The 19239-nt window shown below is 35.9% G+C and overlaps 2 protein-coding genes across 4 annotated transcripts; both read left to right on the top strand.

Annotated features, from left to right (window-relative positions):
• Positions 1–6319: 6319 nt before the first annotated feature.
• LOC122056609 (protein ABCI12, chloroplastic-like) lies at positions 6320–13666 on the top strand. 3 transcript variants are annotated; one of them, XR_006133306.1, is made up of 8 exons: positions 6320–6737; positions 8200–8316; positions 9716–9952; positions 10769–10933; positions 11028–11103; positions 11234–11298; positions 12758–13027; positions 13179–13666. XR_006133306.1 is itself a non-coding variant. In XM_042618633.1 (8 exons), the coding sequence occupies exons 1-7, from the start codon at positions 6345–6347 to the stop codon at positions 12908–12910; spliced, it is 1206 nt and encodes a 401-aa protein (XP_042474567.1). In that variant the 5' UTR covers positions 6320–6344; the 3' UTR covers positions 12911–12916; positions 13179–13666. The 3 variants fall into 3 exon arrangements, 2 of the variants coding, with proteins under 2 accessions (XP_042474567.1, XP_042474566.1); XM_042618633.1 differs by having other exon boundaries at positions 12758–12916; XM_042618632.1 differs by having other exon boundaries at positions 12758–13666.
• Positions 13667–15626: 1960 nt separating this feature from the next.
• On the top strand, positions 15627–18555 carry LOC122056608 (BI1-like protein). Its single transcript, XM_042618631.1, has 4 exons — positions 15627–15942; positions 16852–16965; positions 17041–17198; positions 18087–18555. The coding sequence occupies exons 1-4, from the start codon at positions 15681–15683 to the stop codon at positions 18297–18299; spliced, it is 747 nt and encodes a 248-aa protein (XP_042474565.1). The 5' UTR covers positions 15627–15680; the 3' UTR covers positions 18300–18555.
• Positions 18556–19239: the final 684 nt, after the last annotated feature.

Raw genomic sequence — 19239 nt, 5'->3', positions numbered from 1 at the left:
CCATTGGAATGAGGTCTTTTGGGAAGAGCCCAAGAGCAAAGCAATGAGGGTCTAGGCCCAAAGTGGACAATATCATACCATTGTGGAGATATCTAAATTCTTTTCGATCTTACAGATGGTATCAGAGCGACCTTGCGACCGTGAGTGCGCCTGTGGCAGGAGCACCTAGGGCACCACCTAGCAAGGGAGATTCTGGGATTTGTATGTGCTGTGATTCGTGGTTACACAACGAGGGCGTTGTGTCTTTAAGTGGGGGTGATTGTAATACCCTGGTTCCGAGATTCTTGTTAACTATGGCTTAAAAGGTTAGATGGTACTATCCATATCACCAAGGTGCACCTTTCTTTTCGGAAGTCCAAACTTAAGAACTCCAAAGTTAAGCATGCTTGGCTTGGAGAAATCTGAGGATGGTTGACCTCCTGGGAAGTTTTCCGGGGTGCGTGCGAGTGAGGACAAAGCTCGCTGAAAGGACCTCCGGTGGTTTGTGGAGCTAGTAGTCAACCCGATGGGCAATTCTGGTGGCGTTCCCGGTTCGGTTCGGGTGGGGCCCGCTTGGGCCGGGGCGTTACAATCTGGGTGATAATCTGAATACCCTATCACTCCACTATAACCCGGGGTGAAACAAAAAATATGACTTAAGAATGATAGGCTGATGGCTTGACTATACCGGTGAAAAATAGGGGTGGCAATTTTCCCCATGGGTTTGGGGCCCCGTGGGGAAAACCCGAAACGGGGGCGGGTTTGGGGAGTTAATTCGGGTATGGGTTCGGGTTTGGGGATTTTTAAAATCCTCGAAATTAAACCGAGGCGGGTATGGGTATGTTATCCCCATCCCCGAACCCGCCCCGGTTTTAATAATAATAATAATAATAATAATAATAATAATAAATAAATAAATAAATAAATAAATGTGAGATAAAAAATAAAAATAAACTCTAATTCCTATTTCCTAAACATGTTACAGGAAACCCTACTCCAGTACGCCATTCGACATTTCGGCGCTGTCCCTTCGTGCATCCATCTTCCCCGACACCGCCGGCCGCTCCCTTCGCCGACGCCATCCCTTCACCGACATCGTCCCTTCGCTGATGTCATCCCTTCGCAAACGCCGTCCCTTCACATCAATCTTCGCTGACGCTGCTCCCTTCGTCGACGTCGTCCCTTCGCCATTCACCCTTCGCGCATCGATCTCCGCCGACGCCGCCCCCGTCAATCGTTGGTTCGTTGATCGCTTCCTACCTCCCGTCCAAGTTTGATCTTTGCTCTAGTCTTCTGTCGACGTCGTCAGCGTACACATCCTTCGATCCTTGTATGTCATCAACACTTGCTCCCGTTGTCAGTGACTGTGAGGTGAGCCATACTTCAAGTTTTTGTCATCAACACTTGCTAGTCAAAGTCATTACTCATTAGAATCGTTGTTCTCACCTTGATGCGCATGCTCTTTCAAAAGATTTTCCTTCTTTCCATCTTGATCAAGGGTGAAACCAGGCCTCATTGCTGAATGTTTCAACAAATTAAGCAGTTAATTACTTTGCTATGTTAGAGGAATCACTATTGCTAATCAAATCATCAATCCATGTTGCTTTGGCATAAAAACATGATGTTGATGGTTATGCTAAACTTTATTTATTCAAAATTTTAGTAGCTCAACCACTTTCACAGTTAAGAATATAAACAAACCTGGCAGAGATAGTGAACTAGTGATGTCTTTTTTTCTCTTTTACTTGTATGATAAAAGAAGACAATTAATTAAGGATATATACTCTCTGATAGATTAAGATTGTGCTGCTTTTATAATGATTAAGGATATTAAGAAGACTTTTCTTTAAAAGTATGTTCCTAAAAAAAACTCATCTATAACATTACCTTGTTTTATTAATGTAGGAATTATGTGGATAAGTAGAACATGATTTTTTGATATTATGATATATCCTTTCAGATGGAAATTAATGATAACGAGGTTGAGGGTGCTATGCTAACTACTCCAACTATAGGAAGTGAAGTTCATGCAGCGACTGAATCGCATTCGCAAAATGAGAGTGTTCCAATTGAGGCAAATGAAGCAACTCTAAATAACACTTTAGATGTTGAAATTTTTGGTACGAATGGTGAAAAGAAAAGAAAATTTAGATCTATTGCATGGGATCATTTCGAGAAAAAATTAATTGAAGGAAAATGGAAAGCAGTCTGCAATGATTGTAAGAAGACCTTAGGTGGTGAAACTAAGAATGGTACCAAGCATTTACTTGACCACATGAAAACATGCTTGCACAAAAAACAGAAGATCATACAACAATCTCTATTGCAGCCAACAAAATCTAATGATGGGACAACGCAGCTTGGGACATACCATTTCAACCAAGATCAAGCAAGGGCAGAGCTTGCAAATATGGTTGATCATGTTAGCTTTAGAAGATACTCTTATGCATTGCAACCAATATTTAAAGTTGTTTCCTGGAACACAATCAAGACAGACATCATGAAGATATTTGAGTATGAAAGAAATAAAATAATGAAATTATTAGACTTAAATGCTAGTCGGATTGCTTTGACAACTGATATGTGGATGACAAGTAATCAAAAAAGAGGATTCATGGCCATCATTTCACACTTCATCGATGTTTCATGGAAATTACAAAGTCGGCTTGTCAGGTAAATTTTTTTCTCTTTAACTTTATACTTGCATTTACCATTAATAGTATTACTATTATCATTACAATGTATTATATTTCTTTTTCTACTAGGTTTATATATGTGCCGTGTCCACATACTGCTGAGGTCCTCGCAAATGCACTTGTTGATTGCCTCTTGGATTAGAACTTGGATCGTAAGTTATCTACTTTAACCGTTGATAATTGCACAACTAATGATGCTATGATTGAGCTTATTCTAGACAAGCTTCCTCCGAGTTCACTTATATCAGAAGGAAAATTATTTCACATGCGGTGTTGTGCCCATATTTTGAATTTGGTTGTGAGGGATGGACTAGAATTAATCAGTGATAGCATTGAAACAATTCGTTATAGTGTTGCATTTTGGACAGCAACACCAAAAAGAGATGAAAAATTTATTGAAATAGCTCGACAATTGAAGGTTCCAAGCACAAAGAAATTAGAACTTGATTGTAAAACACGATGGAACTCTATATATTTAATGCTTAACATTGCATTGGAATATGAAGTTGTGTTTGCTCGCTTGAAACAACGTGAGACTTTATATAAACGAGTTCCCACACAAGAAGATTGGTCAAAAGTGAGAGATATTTCTTCCAAATTGGAGATGTTTTTTGATGCCACAGAGTTGTTTTCGGGGACCAAGTATCCCACTATAAATCTTCTCTTCTCAACTATTTGCGATATTAAGTTGGCAATTGGTGATTGGCTTCTCTCGGATGATAATTTGGTGAAAACAATGGCAACAAATATGAAAGTAAAATTTGAAAAGTATTGGGACATAATGAATTGTTTATTGGCAATTGGGAGTATTTTAGATCCGAGGTACAAGATAAAGACAGTTCAATTCTATTATCCTCTTGTTTATGGTGATATGTCTTCGTATGAGATTGAAAAACTAAAGAAAAAGTTGTGTGACATGGTTGAAGAGTATGAGAAGAAATCCAAACAATCGCAGAAAGTGAAAAATTCACAATCTTCTTCTTTAAAGCCTCCACTTCCTAAGTGTGGTAGTTATGCTGATAAATTTGAGATGTTCATGGATTCTAATACTAGTACTGAACATAAGTCAGACTTGGATTATTATTTAGAAGAGTCTCTTTTGCCAAGAACAAGTGAGTTTGATATCTTATGTTCGTGGAAGACAAATGGGATCAAATATCCCATTTTGCATGATATTGCTAAGGATGTGTTGGCCATTCTCGTGACAACCGTTGCTTCCGAATCAACATTTAGTACTAGTGGGAGAGTTTTAAATGCTCACTATAGTAAACTTCATTCTAAAACTGTTGAGGCTTTGATGTGTGCTCGAGATTGGTTATGGAGTGAAATTCAAGGTATTAAATAGTTTTCAAATGAAATTGTTTCTATTTCTTTATTGTTTTTCATTAAAATATTTGTTATTTATTTTGTCTTATTAGATTCTACAATTTCAAAGGATCAAAAGTTTGACAATGATACTGATATTGAGGTAAGTTATTTTTATTATTGTATTAAAGTGTTTTAAATTTAATTAATCTTTTTTTCTATATGTCTTATTATTTTGTAGGAGTCGGAGTTATGCTCGCGCACAGTCACAGACAGTAACTCTATAGAAGGTTAGAATTACTCCCCTTTTTATCAATTTCAGGAATATATTCTGATAATAATTTAATCTCTTACAGATTGTTCCCTATTACTCCATAGAATTTAGAATTATTTTCTAATTATTTTTGAGATTATTGCCTAGTATTATGTGCCGATCTCGTTTTTTCCTTTCGGATCGTTCCTATTTTGTCTTGGTTATTTTAGTCGTCAGATTTTTGTCTGTGCCATGTTTTAATTCATGCTGCGATTTGTGGCTATCTATTTTTTCACGCTCAGAATATGTGTGATGGTTCCATTCAGATCCCCTTTATAAAGGACATGATTATAAGAAACTTCATGCTTTCTCCTGTCGCTGCGAATTATCTTTGACGCACAACTCTTATCTAACTTAAGAGGAAGTACATATGGCAACACTTACCTAACTAGGAATTTTTGGATTTTTGATTCGTGAACTATATAGTAATGCTGGTGTTGCAAAAAGCAACTCTGATACCAAGCTGAGGTACGATGAGACAGGTAGAAAAGGATAATATTAGTTCTCTTATAGACTTGGAATTCTTCTATTTGCTTTTTCTTTGCTTTCTTCTCATGTTTCTCCTTCCTCTAGAATTGTTCCTGTCGTATGTGCAATTATCTTTCTCCTCTTTGTATCATTGTCTGGTTCTGTGTCATTTTGTCAATTGGCTAAGAGAGTCCATATATTGAAGTTCATCACACATTAGTTGGACTATCATTAGTTGTAGCATTAATGAAGAAAGCCTTTGATCTTGAGTAAGATGTGAAAAAGCTAATGCAAGCAATATGTGGTCAACCCATGTAGTGCATATAAAATATGTGGGCATACATGATCAGTTTTAAAAATATTTATATCAATAAAAATGACTAATATATACAAAAATAAGTATATTTTGATATATCTGATTTATCTTTTCACACAAAAATGTGTGATCATATGATGCATGACACATGAAAAACCATGTTTTTGTTAATCGATATGTAGACTGCGTTTGCCAATTGCCATATACTCCGTTGTGTGATCTTTTGTCGAATCTGCTAGGTTGTCGCACATGAGGCGCAAGTGGTGCCATGATCTTGAACAAGATGCATTCTCTTGTTACTTAATGTAACATTGTGATTTCTTTTTTATGCTTATTCTAGTAAAAAATTGTTTTGGTGATCTTCTTGTCACTCTTTTATTGATATCTGAATTGATTTTGTTTTGTTACTCCTGTAATATTGTTTACAGGCCTTTAGAGAACGAGAAGGCAAGGAATGAGTTAGAGAATGGAGAGAGCAGTGGCAGTGCAAATGTTTTGGTGATCCCTAAGGCTTGGCAATGCTATGTATTTTGCACCTGATGTATATGCATTGTTTGGACCTTCATATGATCCTTGAGACTTGGCAATGCTGTATTTTGCACCTGATACATTTGCATTGTTTGGACCTTGATCGCTTTGTTTATTGATGGTGGATTTTGCTCTTAAATTCTGGAATATTAATCCTTTTTTTTAAACATTATTATACTATTTCATTAGCTTTGTTTGACAGATTAAAGAATTAAACTTATGTTGATTTGAAAAAGGATGGTATTGTTATATTATTGTAATTGGTGTTTTGAGAATATATTGTATTGTTATATTATTTAAAATGAGATGATATATAATTTTTTTTTCTAAAATGGGGGATGGGACTGGGGGTTGGGGCGGGGATGGTATTCCACGATTAAAAAATCAGGGACGGGGCCGGGGATGGGGATTTAATCTCCGTGGGGTCGGGGATTCCCCGATTAGGAAAAATCGAGTATGAGGACGGGGACGGGGACGGGGACGAGGATAAAATTCGAGGGAGGGGATGTGAATGATAAATCCGCTCATGTCCCGCTCCATTGTGATTCCTAGTGAAAAACATATAAATTAGATATATGATATCAATTTTAAAAATAAAAAATAAAAAAAAATGAGAGAGGAATAATAATGTAATATCTTATTCAGCCGAATGCATTTACATTTATCGATAAAAAAAATTATATATTTTGATTTTATTTTATTTTCAACGAAGGCACATCCTCACGCTGAGCGAAGAGGAATGATGGCGTTGTGTCTCACTACCATCTTTTCCTCTTCTCCTCCTCGGCCGGTGCAGCTACACGGCGCCCTTCGTCGCCGCTCCTCCGCTTTTTCCCTGATCCGGCAGAAGGTTCCGAGGCCTACCTCGACCAGAACTTTGAATGGCGCCCTTTTCATCAGCTGCTCGGTGGCAGATCGGAACGGCGGAAAGGACCGAACTGCTGCTGCTGCTGCTGCTGGTGGTGGTGGAGGAGAGGTGGAACCGATATGGGCAGCGTTGATCCCACGCGGCGTCGGGGTTGGGCCCGAGAAGGTCCTCAGACTCATTGCCGGGGCTACTTCCAGCCCTATCTGCCAGTTCATCGAGTCTCCACGCACTTTTCTCCACTCCGTTGATCCTCGTATCAAATTGGTATATTTTCTTCTTAGTTTTGCTTATCTTTGATTAAATAAAAATTTGCTCTTGACAATGCATTTTTTGATTTACTATGAGAAAAGCAAATCACTCCAAAGTAGTTGAATATCTAGATCGATGACTAATCTGAGTTTGTTAGTTTTAGGCTGCTTGGGCCTGATTTATAGAATTCTCAACCCTAACTTGGCATTGACTTAGTTTGTTTTGGGAAAAAAAAAGTTATTTTCAAAACGCCCTAATGTTTAACTTTTTTTTTCCCTTTCAAAATGCCTTAAGGTTTAATTAATGTCAAAAAATCCCCTAAGATTTCCATTTTGTTATCAAAATACCCCCTTATTGATAATTTAGTATTCACGTGGTCATTTAAGAGTATAAAATAGGTACTTTAGTGTTCAATAGGGGATGTTTTGACGGCACAATAGAAAGCTTAGGAGTGTTTTGACATTGATAAAACCTTTGGGGCGTTTCTAAAAGCTATTAAATGTAAACATCTTTTGGTATGTTGATGTTCTACTCAAACAACATGTATTAAAATTTGCAGAATGTTTTTCTGTTAAATCATTAAATAGGTCCAATTCTTTATGATAAACGTTAGACATGATATTAGTCACAAGGTAGAGTTCTATTTCTTTTATTAATTCTGAATTGCTGACTCAAATGATGCCTCTTCTAGCTCTTCTATGAGTGGCTGGGCATGAGCTTCCTTTGGGTTTTGTTCATAATGTCCCTTCTTTTATTTGTGCTTTCATCTCTTATTTTATTTTCCCTTTTTCTTGTGTAAGATTTATGTGAAGAAGCCAGAAAGGAGAAACTGATTCTTGCTTCTTGTAGTTTTGTAACATCATTTACTTCCAAATTTATAAATTTCCCTCAGCTTCTAATGTCTTCCACCATTTTCTTACACCCTTTGGCCATTTCAGTGCGGGGAGGTAAGAAGCAATAGTTTAGCTAAAGAGCTAGAGAACCAAGAATATAATGAAAACAATATTATGAATGTTAAATCAATAAAATGTTTCAACAAGTTAGCTAAATCAAGAATTTCAGTCATCCAAAAGCTTTTCTTAAACATTTAAGTGTATTGACATTAATAATAAGTTGAAAACAACCAATATATCTTACTCAATTGAGGGATAATATCCATGTATCTGACTCCAAATAATCGGGATTAATTCAACTTGATGATGGTGATGATGATTGTATATTTTATCTTTTTGTATTTTTTTGTTCCAATACCAAATCAGTCTCTCAAGTGTAATTTACTGCATTTTGATGTTTATCTGATTAACAAAGTACTCTGCTCGTGCTTTGATGTTGGAATAATACCTGTAAGAGTATGCCAACACTTTACTGTTTCATTATATCCATATTGGTGTGCCTATTTTCCTCTTATTTATATTTTGTTATGTTATCTTTCCATGTGCAACTTCAGTTGTATATGCTTAAAATTTTAGTTTCGCAGGCATGGTTGTTGGCCCTTGTTATCTTACCAGCAAGATCACATATCTATATGCGCCTCGGTTTGGTCTTGTATCTTACTGTACTGTCAATCTGGATCCTTCCAAATCGTATTTGGATGGTAAGCTTGTAAGTTTGGGATTTTCTCACTGTCCAGAGTGCATTTGATAGACCGTTTGATTATTACAATATCTTTTTGTTTTTCCTTGGGGGAGGCTAACATTAAAGTTAAGTTAGTAGGAATACTGAAATGTTAGGTTTGATAAGAAGAAGAAGTGGATTTGCAGGAACATAACTACACAAATTCTGATTTTTTTTCACTGTCCAATCTATATTTGATCATAAACGTTTTGATTACTACAATATTTTTTTTGTTTTTCTTTTGGGGAGGTTAACATTAAAGTTAAGTTACTGAAATTTTAAGTTTGATAAGAAGAACAAGTGGATTTGCAGGAATGCACAAGTTCTGATTATGTTTTTATGAGGCTTTTGCACCATTTTTTCCTTTTTGAACCAAATAAACTCCAAGAAACATCCTCTTGCAAAAAGCAAGGTAAGGCTGCGTACAATGGATCCTTCCCCAGGACTCCGCATGGCGGGAGCTTCGTGCACCGGGCTGCCCTTTTAGAGCTAAGATAGTGAACAATAAATTCACTTCTTGTTTTATCTAAAAATTTATGTAGCAGTAAAATTACAAATTGGTTACTAACATTTACAACAGACGCCCTCACATTGGTGGATTAAGGATTGCTTGGTTTTTTTTTTTTGGCAACAAACCTGTAAAAATAGTTTTCTCAATTTGCATCAGTTTTCTAGGCATACACTTTCTTTTGACTTTAGTACATTGAAGTTTTTGGTATCTCATTCTTTTGATGATTCTTTATTCTATCTACGCTCCAACATCACATGAATTCATAGAACTACCATTTATGAAATGCAAGCTATTCTACATTTAACAAAATCGTCTAATCTACTTCAGTTTGTTTTAGATCATAGAGTTTATAGAACGCCATTCCTAGCATCTTAAATAGATACTTTAGTTTTCATTTCACCTCCAAGAATGGGTATTTTTGTCTCTGCCATGCTAAAATCTCTTAAACATAATAAGACTCATTATTGTCAAACCTTAAACAACAATATTAATTCTTCGAGGCATTTGAAATAATATCATGGAAAATTGTTATGTGTTGTCATGGTTATTTATTGAGATATATCGGCTCAAGGCACATATGCATTTTTGCAAAGCCAAAAAAGCTAGGGTGTGTTTACTTCTTGTAAAAAAATTTCAGTTCTACTAATCCACAATAGAGAATATAGAAAAATAATAAACAAGAAAAAAAATCACTATATTTTTTACTTCTCTATGACCAAACTCTATTTTCTACTTAAGATGTCTTATTTCCCCTAAAAATGAAAAGAAAAAGTGCTATTAAATATAAGTTTCATGAATTGCTTCCTTTTCTATTAAAAGGAAAATAGAAAAGTTGGAAGCTTTTTTTGAACTTTTCTCTACTTTGTAGGATCAATTGGGCAGAGTGGCATTGCTTTCAGGAATTTTGTTCATCATGCTGGGATTTGGTTCAGATACTGTACCCTCACTTGCCCAGTTGAGAACTCCTCCACCATCCATTACGGGACTCCCAAACGTTCCATCATCCTTAGGAAGCTACTCATATACAATCATGAAGCTAGGTCCACTGCAATTTACAAGGAAAGGATTATCAGTGGCTAGTACATCGGCTTGTTTATCCTTCACTGTATAATTCTCACCCTTTGTATTTACTATTCTTGTCATTCTTATTTTTCTTATCTTTTGTTGGATGACCATAGCATTGATTTCTATGATGGACTCAACCTTTACTAGTTAAATTGAAAAATCATTTGTGGCATTTGTTGGTGTTGGGACAATTCAAAGGCCACTATAATTAGTCAGGCCAAATTGATTAGAGTTGAATTTGTTAGGAGTGGAGAGAGCTAAAATTTCTTTTTTAGCATAATTAAAATGATATAGAGATCTGGATACTAGAAGTGATAAAGCCTTGATACAGTAGGACAGAATTCGATTGTAATGTCTAAATTTTATTGTATTCTAAGCCTTAAGGCCCAAACTCAGTATTCATGCAATTGATAAGGTGTTTAAATGAAGGCAACTATATGAAAGTGGCAAGGGCTATGAGAATCTTTTAATCTCACTTGGCAAATGTTTCTTGGATTTCTGTTCTTTTTTGATATGGAATAGGAATAAATCATCAAATTCTCGACAGCATTTCTGAACCCTATGGTGCAATTTTCATTATGCCAATGTTTTATACTTGGTTTCGGAGGAAAAAACTAGTCTCAGATAAGATAATCCTTCCCTGGCAAAGACTATCAAATACATTGCTCACAGATTAAGCATACTATCAGTCTTCCGATTCCAATGTCAATTACTTTGTTGCTCATCCGTGCGGATTGTATGATTTCATTTTTCCTCTTCTGATCATTTTATTTCGACTTAGCTGATCTTGGTATATCAATTACACGTATTTGTAGCATATGTCTGGTAACTGATTGTTCATATTCCTTTCATAAAGATCTTCCAAAGTGCAAGCCTGTGCTTAACAACGACAATGCCTGAGCAAATTGCTTCTGCTCTTCGATGGTTTATGGCCCCTCTGTCTCTATTGGGTACCCCGGTATCCGAGATAATACTTACTCTCCTGCTTTCTTTAAGATTCATTAGTCTGGTCTTTGATGAGGTAAGTTGTGATGTTAATCGTTATATATTAAATATTCATTAGTTATTTCCTGAAGTGTTTCCTTGTATGCTTATGATGCGCTTAATGTTCGCAGGTACGGAGTGCTGCGTTAGGTATTATTGCACGTCGCATATGCTGGCATCAGTTAACACTAATGGAAACATTGGATGGTACATATCGTCTTCGATATATATAGCCTATGAATATCTAAAGCTTACACACTCTAACTGGTGTTGCAGCAATTTAATTAAAACTTGTAGAAATTATAACCAAATCTTTTTGTGTTATTAAATTATGCAGTTTTCTTTCTATATGTTGGCCGGATTTTCAAAAACATATTTAGTCACGCAGAGCAAATTTCCAAGGTTAGTTTTCTGTCCACTATAGTCAATTCATTGGATCTCATGATTCATACTTCACATTGACATACAATATGTTTGGATAAAGTGGAACAACATTACAACCACATGAAATGGAACATACAATTTGTTTGGGAGCATTCAGTTTGTTTGTTCATCACGTTACGAACTTTATACAAAGTTACTTGGCCATTTTTGGTGGATGGAACCTATAGTGGACCGAGTGAGCTCTATTGTCACTGCTATTGATGCTCCAGTCAAGCGGCTATTTGTCACAAGTTTGAATGATTGTGCTTTACAGTTTGTGATTAGTTACTTTGCAACTCACCTCGAACTAAGGTTGTGTACCTACGATGTCGGTTCATTTACAAAGTCAGATACATATTTAGTCAATGCTATTTGTAGAGTGGGGATTTCTAGTTGAGAGAAAACTTCACTCTGCAATCCGGAATTTGCCTGTCTTAACTTTTTACCCTTCGAACCTTTTGAAAATCATACTAGTTTACCCAGAGATTAACATCGTTAGTTCAAGGTAAACAGTCTATGGTAAAATGAGTAGTAAAATTTCATTTTTGCCCATGCAATTTATTGACTTTTTCAAAATATCCAAATTTTTATATCGTCCAAATGCCTTCCATAAACTCTTATCATGTTACACCCTGACTATAACACAATTAATTTTCTTGTTGGAGGAAACATATGACATACATGTGGCATACCCACCATCTAATTATGCCATCAGATAAATTAATAAATTATGGTTGGCAAAATTGGCTGATACTATCGATTTGGATTATGATCAGCCATTGTTGATACAATTTTGAGCGAGAAATAGGATTCCCCTCTCAAGGTTTACCATACTCACAGATGAACTCATAGTACATAATCATCTCTGTTCATTAGCTTGCCAGATCTAATGGTGGCTACAGCATCACACAATTACGATTAGATTCACTTTAATATCAATTGTCATAAATTACTTAGATGAAAGAATCGACTCATTGAATTGTTAGGCTCAACAATGACCCAAAATGTTTAAGCCAAGTTAATCGTAACTCACTCGTCTAACTTTGTGAAGCTCCTTTATTAGTATACATTCATCATGTTAGAGTAAACTAAAGACTAATGTGAAGTGTCAGATTGTTACTTGGCTATTTGCTCTCTGATTGCTTTGGGATGTGCGGGGAAACTTCTTTCCTGGAAGAATGGTGACTAATCAATCAAAACTGTTTGGTTGAAAGAATCGATCTAATTGTCTACTAGATTTTGTCCATAAAGCTTCTTTATTAGTCTACAATTTATCGTGTTAGAGTAAGCTTTTGTTGCTAGTTGTAGCCCTTGAAAGGAAAGGGTGATATCAAAATTTCACTTTTCAAGATTTAACTTTTTTTTTCATCTGAAGCACCAATCCCTATTGCATAGCTGTCAAAAGTAAACATATTTATTGAATCTCTATTTTGAGCAGGCCATGATCGCTAGAGGTTTCCGCGGTGACTGTGATTCACACAAGATTTACCTCTTCTCTGATTCCTCACTTGGTTTTGTTGATTTCCTCTCGATATTTTGCCTTCTCAGTCTAATCGGTGCAGCTATATTGTCAGAGCAGCTCCTTGTTTAACATTCAGTAAGCACACAATTTAGTGATGTTTTTTCCTGACAAATACAAGTATCCATATAACAACTGAAGAAAAGAAGACTTTACATCCTCATCTGTTCTGTTGTACGACTGACCGAGGTATCTTCCTCTATGCTATCATTATGTTGACTCGCGAGCATTCTCATGCATACCTGAATGTGTACTTATCGAAAAAGCAATAATGTTCATCTGCTGAAACTATGATCGAGGAAGCTCCAATTCGACACTGAATTTAGTGAAACTCATGCAGTTCAAGATGGGGAAGAAGGAGCAGGGGTTTGTCGAAATCATTCAGAAGATTTCATTCACCAACATTCCTTTTCCAAGTTGCAGATATTGAGATTTTAATAACTACACACAAGTCGGATGAACTTGGTGCAGTATTTTACAGAGCATATCTTGAAGAACTGTTGCTGATGAACAAAACAGTCGCAACATTTTTGTTCTTTGGCATGGGTTGAGCTCTCCTTTCCTCTTTACCGCATCTTTCTTCCCCAACTCGATTCACAAACTACATCGATATGCATTAGTAATATGGTGTGTTTGTTAGATTTGTAAATCCTTCCAACTTTCATTGTTCTTCTGAATAGAGCATCTCTTCTGGATGTGACAAACTTTTTCACTGTGTTCTTCTTGGCACAATGTTTGCCACTAAAATGTAAGTTTGTGATTGGGTTAGATAGACCATTTGTGTATCCACAATTTTTTTTTATTTAATTGGCATCATATATCTATAAATTCTTGTAGTAATATCTATCAAATTCATGTATGATCAAAATTTTCATATAAATTGTTTACACCTAATCGAACAAGTTAAGTAGACTGAATAGGCTGAATAAGTTGGGTGCAGTTTTGGTGATGAAGTAGGCCGGTTGGGTTAGTCAGATTGGTCTGAGACACCCGAGGTGATTGAGTTTAACAAATATATGAGTCGGGGTTGGATCGATTGATCAGACAAGTGTCATAAAATAAGTTCCATAAATTATTTATTTTTATGTAATATTTTTTCAATCAAAATGAAATAAATAAATATTCTTATTCCAATTTTTTTTTTTTCAAAAATTACATTTGCATCCTTGTGTGTTTATGGCAATTATTCATTATTAGTTTTAGTTGGCAACACTTATATCTAAATTACATGTCCATTAATTTTGAGTGATATTGATGTTAGGACCCTTTGGCGGCCGATTAGAGGGGATGAATAGTCTCTGTACAAATCAAGTAAATAAACAAAAACTTTTCTCGGATTACAACTTTATAAATCTAACACTTGCATAAGTATAATAAATAAATTAAAAGACAGAGGCATCGAGAATTTACTTAGTTACAATCGGGGAGGTTGTTAATCCAAGAAAGTAAAGCGCATTAATTTCTCCTTCACGCGGAGAAGCCTCTTTACAGTAATGACAACACAAAATTAGAAAGCTAAATAGAAAACTAAAAGCATACAAGTGTTGTTTTAAAGTTGCTTGTTCTTCCTTAACTTCTGAGAGCAGGGCTGTTTATATAGCACTCGGGGCATCGGGAAGCGTTCCAAACACCTGAAATGGGATAAAATTCTATCCCCGACATAACATTCAAATGCCACGTCGAAATGGTTAAGAATCAGATTTCGGGCGCTTGAAGTCCGGGCACCCCGAAGGTTGAAAGTCAACATTTTGTTGACTTTCTCTTCGAGCCTCCAGCTTCGGCTTTGCTTACTTCAGTCTGGGTCTTCTGCTCCATCTTTGCTTGCTTGGGTGATTTCGGCCATCCGAAATAGGACTCACCCAAACCTAACTTCCAGCCTTCTCGAGCAAACTTCCGCTCCAGCTTCTCGTCCCTCGGAATCGCTGTTTGTTTCCTTCTTGTCTGCCAGCGTACTCTTCCACAACTTTTCGTCCCTCGGACAGCTGTGTCTTTTGCTCCTCGAGCAATCTTCCGATTCGACTTCTCGTCCCTTAGAAACACTGCACGCTCCCTTCTTGTCCGTTGGTATACTCTTCCGCAGCATCTTGTCCCTTAGACGCACTGAGCTCGTCGGCTCTCTCCCGTGCTGTCCTTCTCACTAGCTGTCTTTCGCTCGATGCTCTGTGTTCATAAGTTCCTGTATACTTAGACACACGGTTAAACACAACAGGACCTAACTTAATTTGTTTGATCACATCAAAATTACCTTGGGATATCAACACTTGATTTAATTTTACAAAATTTTTTCATTAATTATCAGGATAAATTAGGAAGTAGGTCAACTGTTTATTAATAAAAATTTATCCGTTAATTTATCAAAACCCGGACTCGATTCTTAAATTACTCGAAGTTGTTGACAATATTTATAAAAATATAGAGGTAAAGTGATAATTATAAACATTTTTTTTTAAAAAAATAAAAGATCATCCTTAATTATTAAAATAGTAAAACAGATATTTTATAAAACATATTAAACAACACTCATTACATTTTTATTTATCATTAAATTGTAATGATTTTAATTAAGTTGAAATAATTTTAATTACGTTGGTACAATTTTAATCAAGGTAAAAAAATATTTAATAAAAAATATTTTATATTAAATAATTTTAATCAAATTAAATTAGGAAAAATATATTACAGATTGGTTTTAAAAAAAAGAAGTATTTTTAAGATGAAAAATATTTTTATTTTTTTATTAAAAAGAATATCTTTTTTAACTAATAAATAAATAAGGAGAGCTATGCCTCGTTGAGTGGTCACCGTCCGCAAACCCGCGAAGGCTTCGACGCAACCGGCGAGAATGTTCGGCTACGAGCGGGTGGAGAAGGGCGTCGGCGGCCTCGATGTCGACCTCGAGGCCGGAGGCACGCTCTACCCGGGCCTCTCCCGCGGCGAGAACGAGCTCCGCTGGGGCTTCATCCGCAAGGTCTACGGCATCCTCACCGCGCAGGTGATCCTCACAACCGCCGTCTCCGCCGTCACCGTCCTCCACCGACCCCTCAATTTGGCCCTCATCTCCAGCCCGGGACTCTCCCTCTTCCTTGCCCTCCTTCCCTTCGTCTGTATGCTCCCCTAAATTTCTAGATCTGATCTATGTTGACTCGTTTTCCGCTTTGAATTTCTCTATTGCCTTTCGATTGGGTTGATCTATCTTCTCATAATAATAATCGAGTAGGTGTTATTTTAGATTTCAGATCTTCGATTCAGGTGGTACATGGAGGCCGATAAGATTTTAGTTTTTATAATTGCCGAAATTGGCATGATTAGCTCTAACAATATTGCATCAGCGCCAGATCAGTGATTCCGCTGGTATTGATTTGAAATCCGAGAGATCTCGGATTTTTTTATTCCACATAAGAAACGATGGTGATGTTTGGCAATACAAATCTGGAACTAATTCCCAATTGGTTGTATCAGATGGGGATCAAGGAATTTATCAAATTGATGACTTTCTAAAACCCATCTCTAGGTTAATTTGACCTATTCACAATGGATCATATTGCTACTCTTAACAATTTTCAAGTTTTCTAAAGATTATTGTAATCTAATTAACTCTAGTGATTTGTGCTAAGAATGAATGTGTCTATCAAACAAGTTCTGAAATAAAATGATGATAGTTTGGTAATAATTTGTGCTAAGAAAATATCTTTTGTCTTTGCCAATAAAATTGCTATGAAAAAGGATGTACAATGCAAGCATAGAACAAATTTGTGTTGCTTTAATTTGTTTAGATCATCTTTGTTTATGAACTATGGTGCCCTTGATCATGTTTGTTTATATCCTAGTTCTTCAAATTTCACCATTTGGCAATTTTTGTTTGAAGGAATCTTTAATACACCACCTTTTGTTCTTCTGCATCCTGATTTAGTGAATTTTCTGTGTTTTCCAAATTTTCGTATTTATTGTCATGCATATCTTATTTTGTAATAGTGTCAACCAGCATAGCTAATTGGTCAAGTGTTATATCCCAGTGTTGTGGCCATTGTACCATTATCAGCAAAAGCATCCACTAAACTTTGTGTTTCTTGGACTCTTCACTGTTTGTCTAAGCTTAAGCATCGGCGTGGCCTGTGCTAATACCCAAGGTGATGCTATCGGATTATGGCCTTTTAAACAGTTTGTTTTGTGTTTTGCTTGTAAACCTTGTTATGCTTCAACAGGAAGAATTGTCCTGGAAGCATTGATTTTGACCTCAGCTGTGGTTGCATCCTTAACTGGATATTCTTTCTGGGCTTCAAGGAAGGGGAAGGACTTTAGCTTCCTTGGACCAATTTTGTTTGTTAGTCTCATTGTGCTTCTCCTGACCACTTTTATCCAGGTATGTCGAAATTAAGTTGATTTCAGTTGCATGTAAAATAGAATTCACTGATAGGCGATCAATAGAACCATATAATTTTTATAACTGGAATTCATTAGTTTTGAGAAGTTCTTTTTGCATTGGATTGGAGTTCGTCAATACTGCTACTCTAATGCTTTATGACCGCAAAGATTGACCAGTGTGTTGAAACTAAGACATCCATAAAAGCTAGTTACTAATTGCCACACGTAGAAATCTTCTGTTGTTCCTCTTTTAAATATAAGTTTATTACCAAACTTAAACAAATTAGCACGTAGTCAAAATCACTTTTCTACAACACTGAATCTGTGTTTTGGAACTGAAACTGGAACTTGAATGGACAACACAAACTTTATTTTGAATGTACAACACTGAATCTGTGTTGTGTTTTGCTACACTGAAACTGGAACTGGAACTGGAACTTGAAGCTATGGTTTCTTAAAATACCTACCTTTTCCTTTTACCTTTGATGAATAATGAGTAGAGTTGAAAGTGAGGGGTAAAAGATGATAGGGGAAAAATTACGTCTCACAGTGAAAAGCATCTAAAATATCTGGATGCTCGTGCAACGGTGGAATTAGATGCATCCAGTCGCTCCCAAAGAGTTGTGACTCTTTGCTTGTTTGAACAATCTGACCATCCCAGCTTTGAATTTGCAGGATCTAGTGAGTTCTGTGCATTACAAAACTTAGGTTACGAGAGCATCTGATATATACCTATAAAAAACTAGTCCAAGATTCCTCAACTGCAAGAGGGGGTTTGTAAAAAATATTGTAACTCTTAGAAGAATTCGATATTATTGGAACTGGAAGTCCTATTTATCTTGTTCCGGTCTTGAATTTTTTCTTGTGCTTTTTGTTTCCATTGCAGATATTCTTCCCGCTTGGTCCAGCCTCAGTTGCAGTATTTGGCGGCCTTGGGGCTCTAGTTTTCTCTGGTTTTATAGTGTACGACACCGACAACCTGATCAAGCGCTACACTTACGATGAGTACATTTGGGCATCCGTTATTCTGTACCTAGACGTTCTCAACCTGTTCCTTTCAATCCTTAACATGCTCAAAGGCATGCAATCAGATGGTTAGGAGAATCTCAAATGGTAACTTCGAAGTAGAGTTGCTACTCCGACTATAAAGTTTCGCGGAAGACAATCAAACTTGTGTATTGCATATGCTTGGGTCTAGACGTCTAGTAATATTTTGGAGTCATGTTAAAGTGTAAGAGACTATGCTGACAATGGTGTTTATGTGCGATATGTCGATCGAACTGAACTCAGTCATCACTTGACGTAAATTAAATTATGGTTGACATAGTCTGAATATAACCATGTCAACCTTGCCATGTTTGGAAGCTGTGTCGAATGCGGATTGACTGGCCATTTTGGCTCGATCGGGCCTGATTCATCGACTAAAAGCACTAATCATCGTGATGAGCAATACATATTTTTCTAATAAATATTTTTTTCAATTTTCCATATAGTTAATTTTTTTATATGGAAAAGTGTCAAAATCATTCCAGAAAATTAAATTTTTTAAGAAAATTAAATTTATAATTCTAATTATTTTGTCAAAAATATTATTACAAATTACTTTTTATCATTTCTAATTTTATAATAAAAGAAAATATTTATTGAACAATAATTATTATCAAAATTCAATTTAGACTAGCGTACTAATTTAATATCTCTTATTTTATTATGTTATAAATTTTAGTAAAGGAAAATAATTTTAATCAAGAATTTAAAATTACATATCTACTCTTTTATTTAAAAAAATTCAAATTTATAGGAACATAAAAAATTTAATTTTTAAATTTGAATATTTTAAAGCGTTTTTTTTTAACGGTAAATTAGAGAAAAATTCCTAATCATAATCACAACTTTACATGCAGTCCCCAATCACAAAAAACTTTGTTTCCACTCCCTGCATGCAAAGTATTACTTGTTTCAACTCCCTTATACAAATAGTGTTACCTAAATTGCCCCTCAGATTTTTTAGGCACTCCTTGCATGCAAAGTATTAGGGG

This window comes from Zingiber officinale, chromosome 3B (genome assembly GCF_018446385.1).
Source record: "Zingiber officinale cultivar Zhangliang chromosome 3B, Zo_v1.1, whole genome shotgun sequence".
Classification (NCBI taxonomy): domain Eukaryota; kingdom Viridiplantae; phylum Streptophyta; class Magnoliopsida; order Zingiberales; family Zingiberaceae; genus Zingiber; species Zingiber officinale.
Note: the sequence above shows the minus strand (reverse complement) of the source record. Positions and strands in the feature narration are given on the sequence as shown.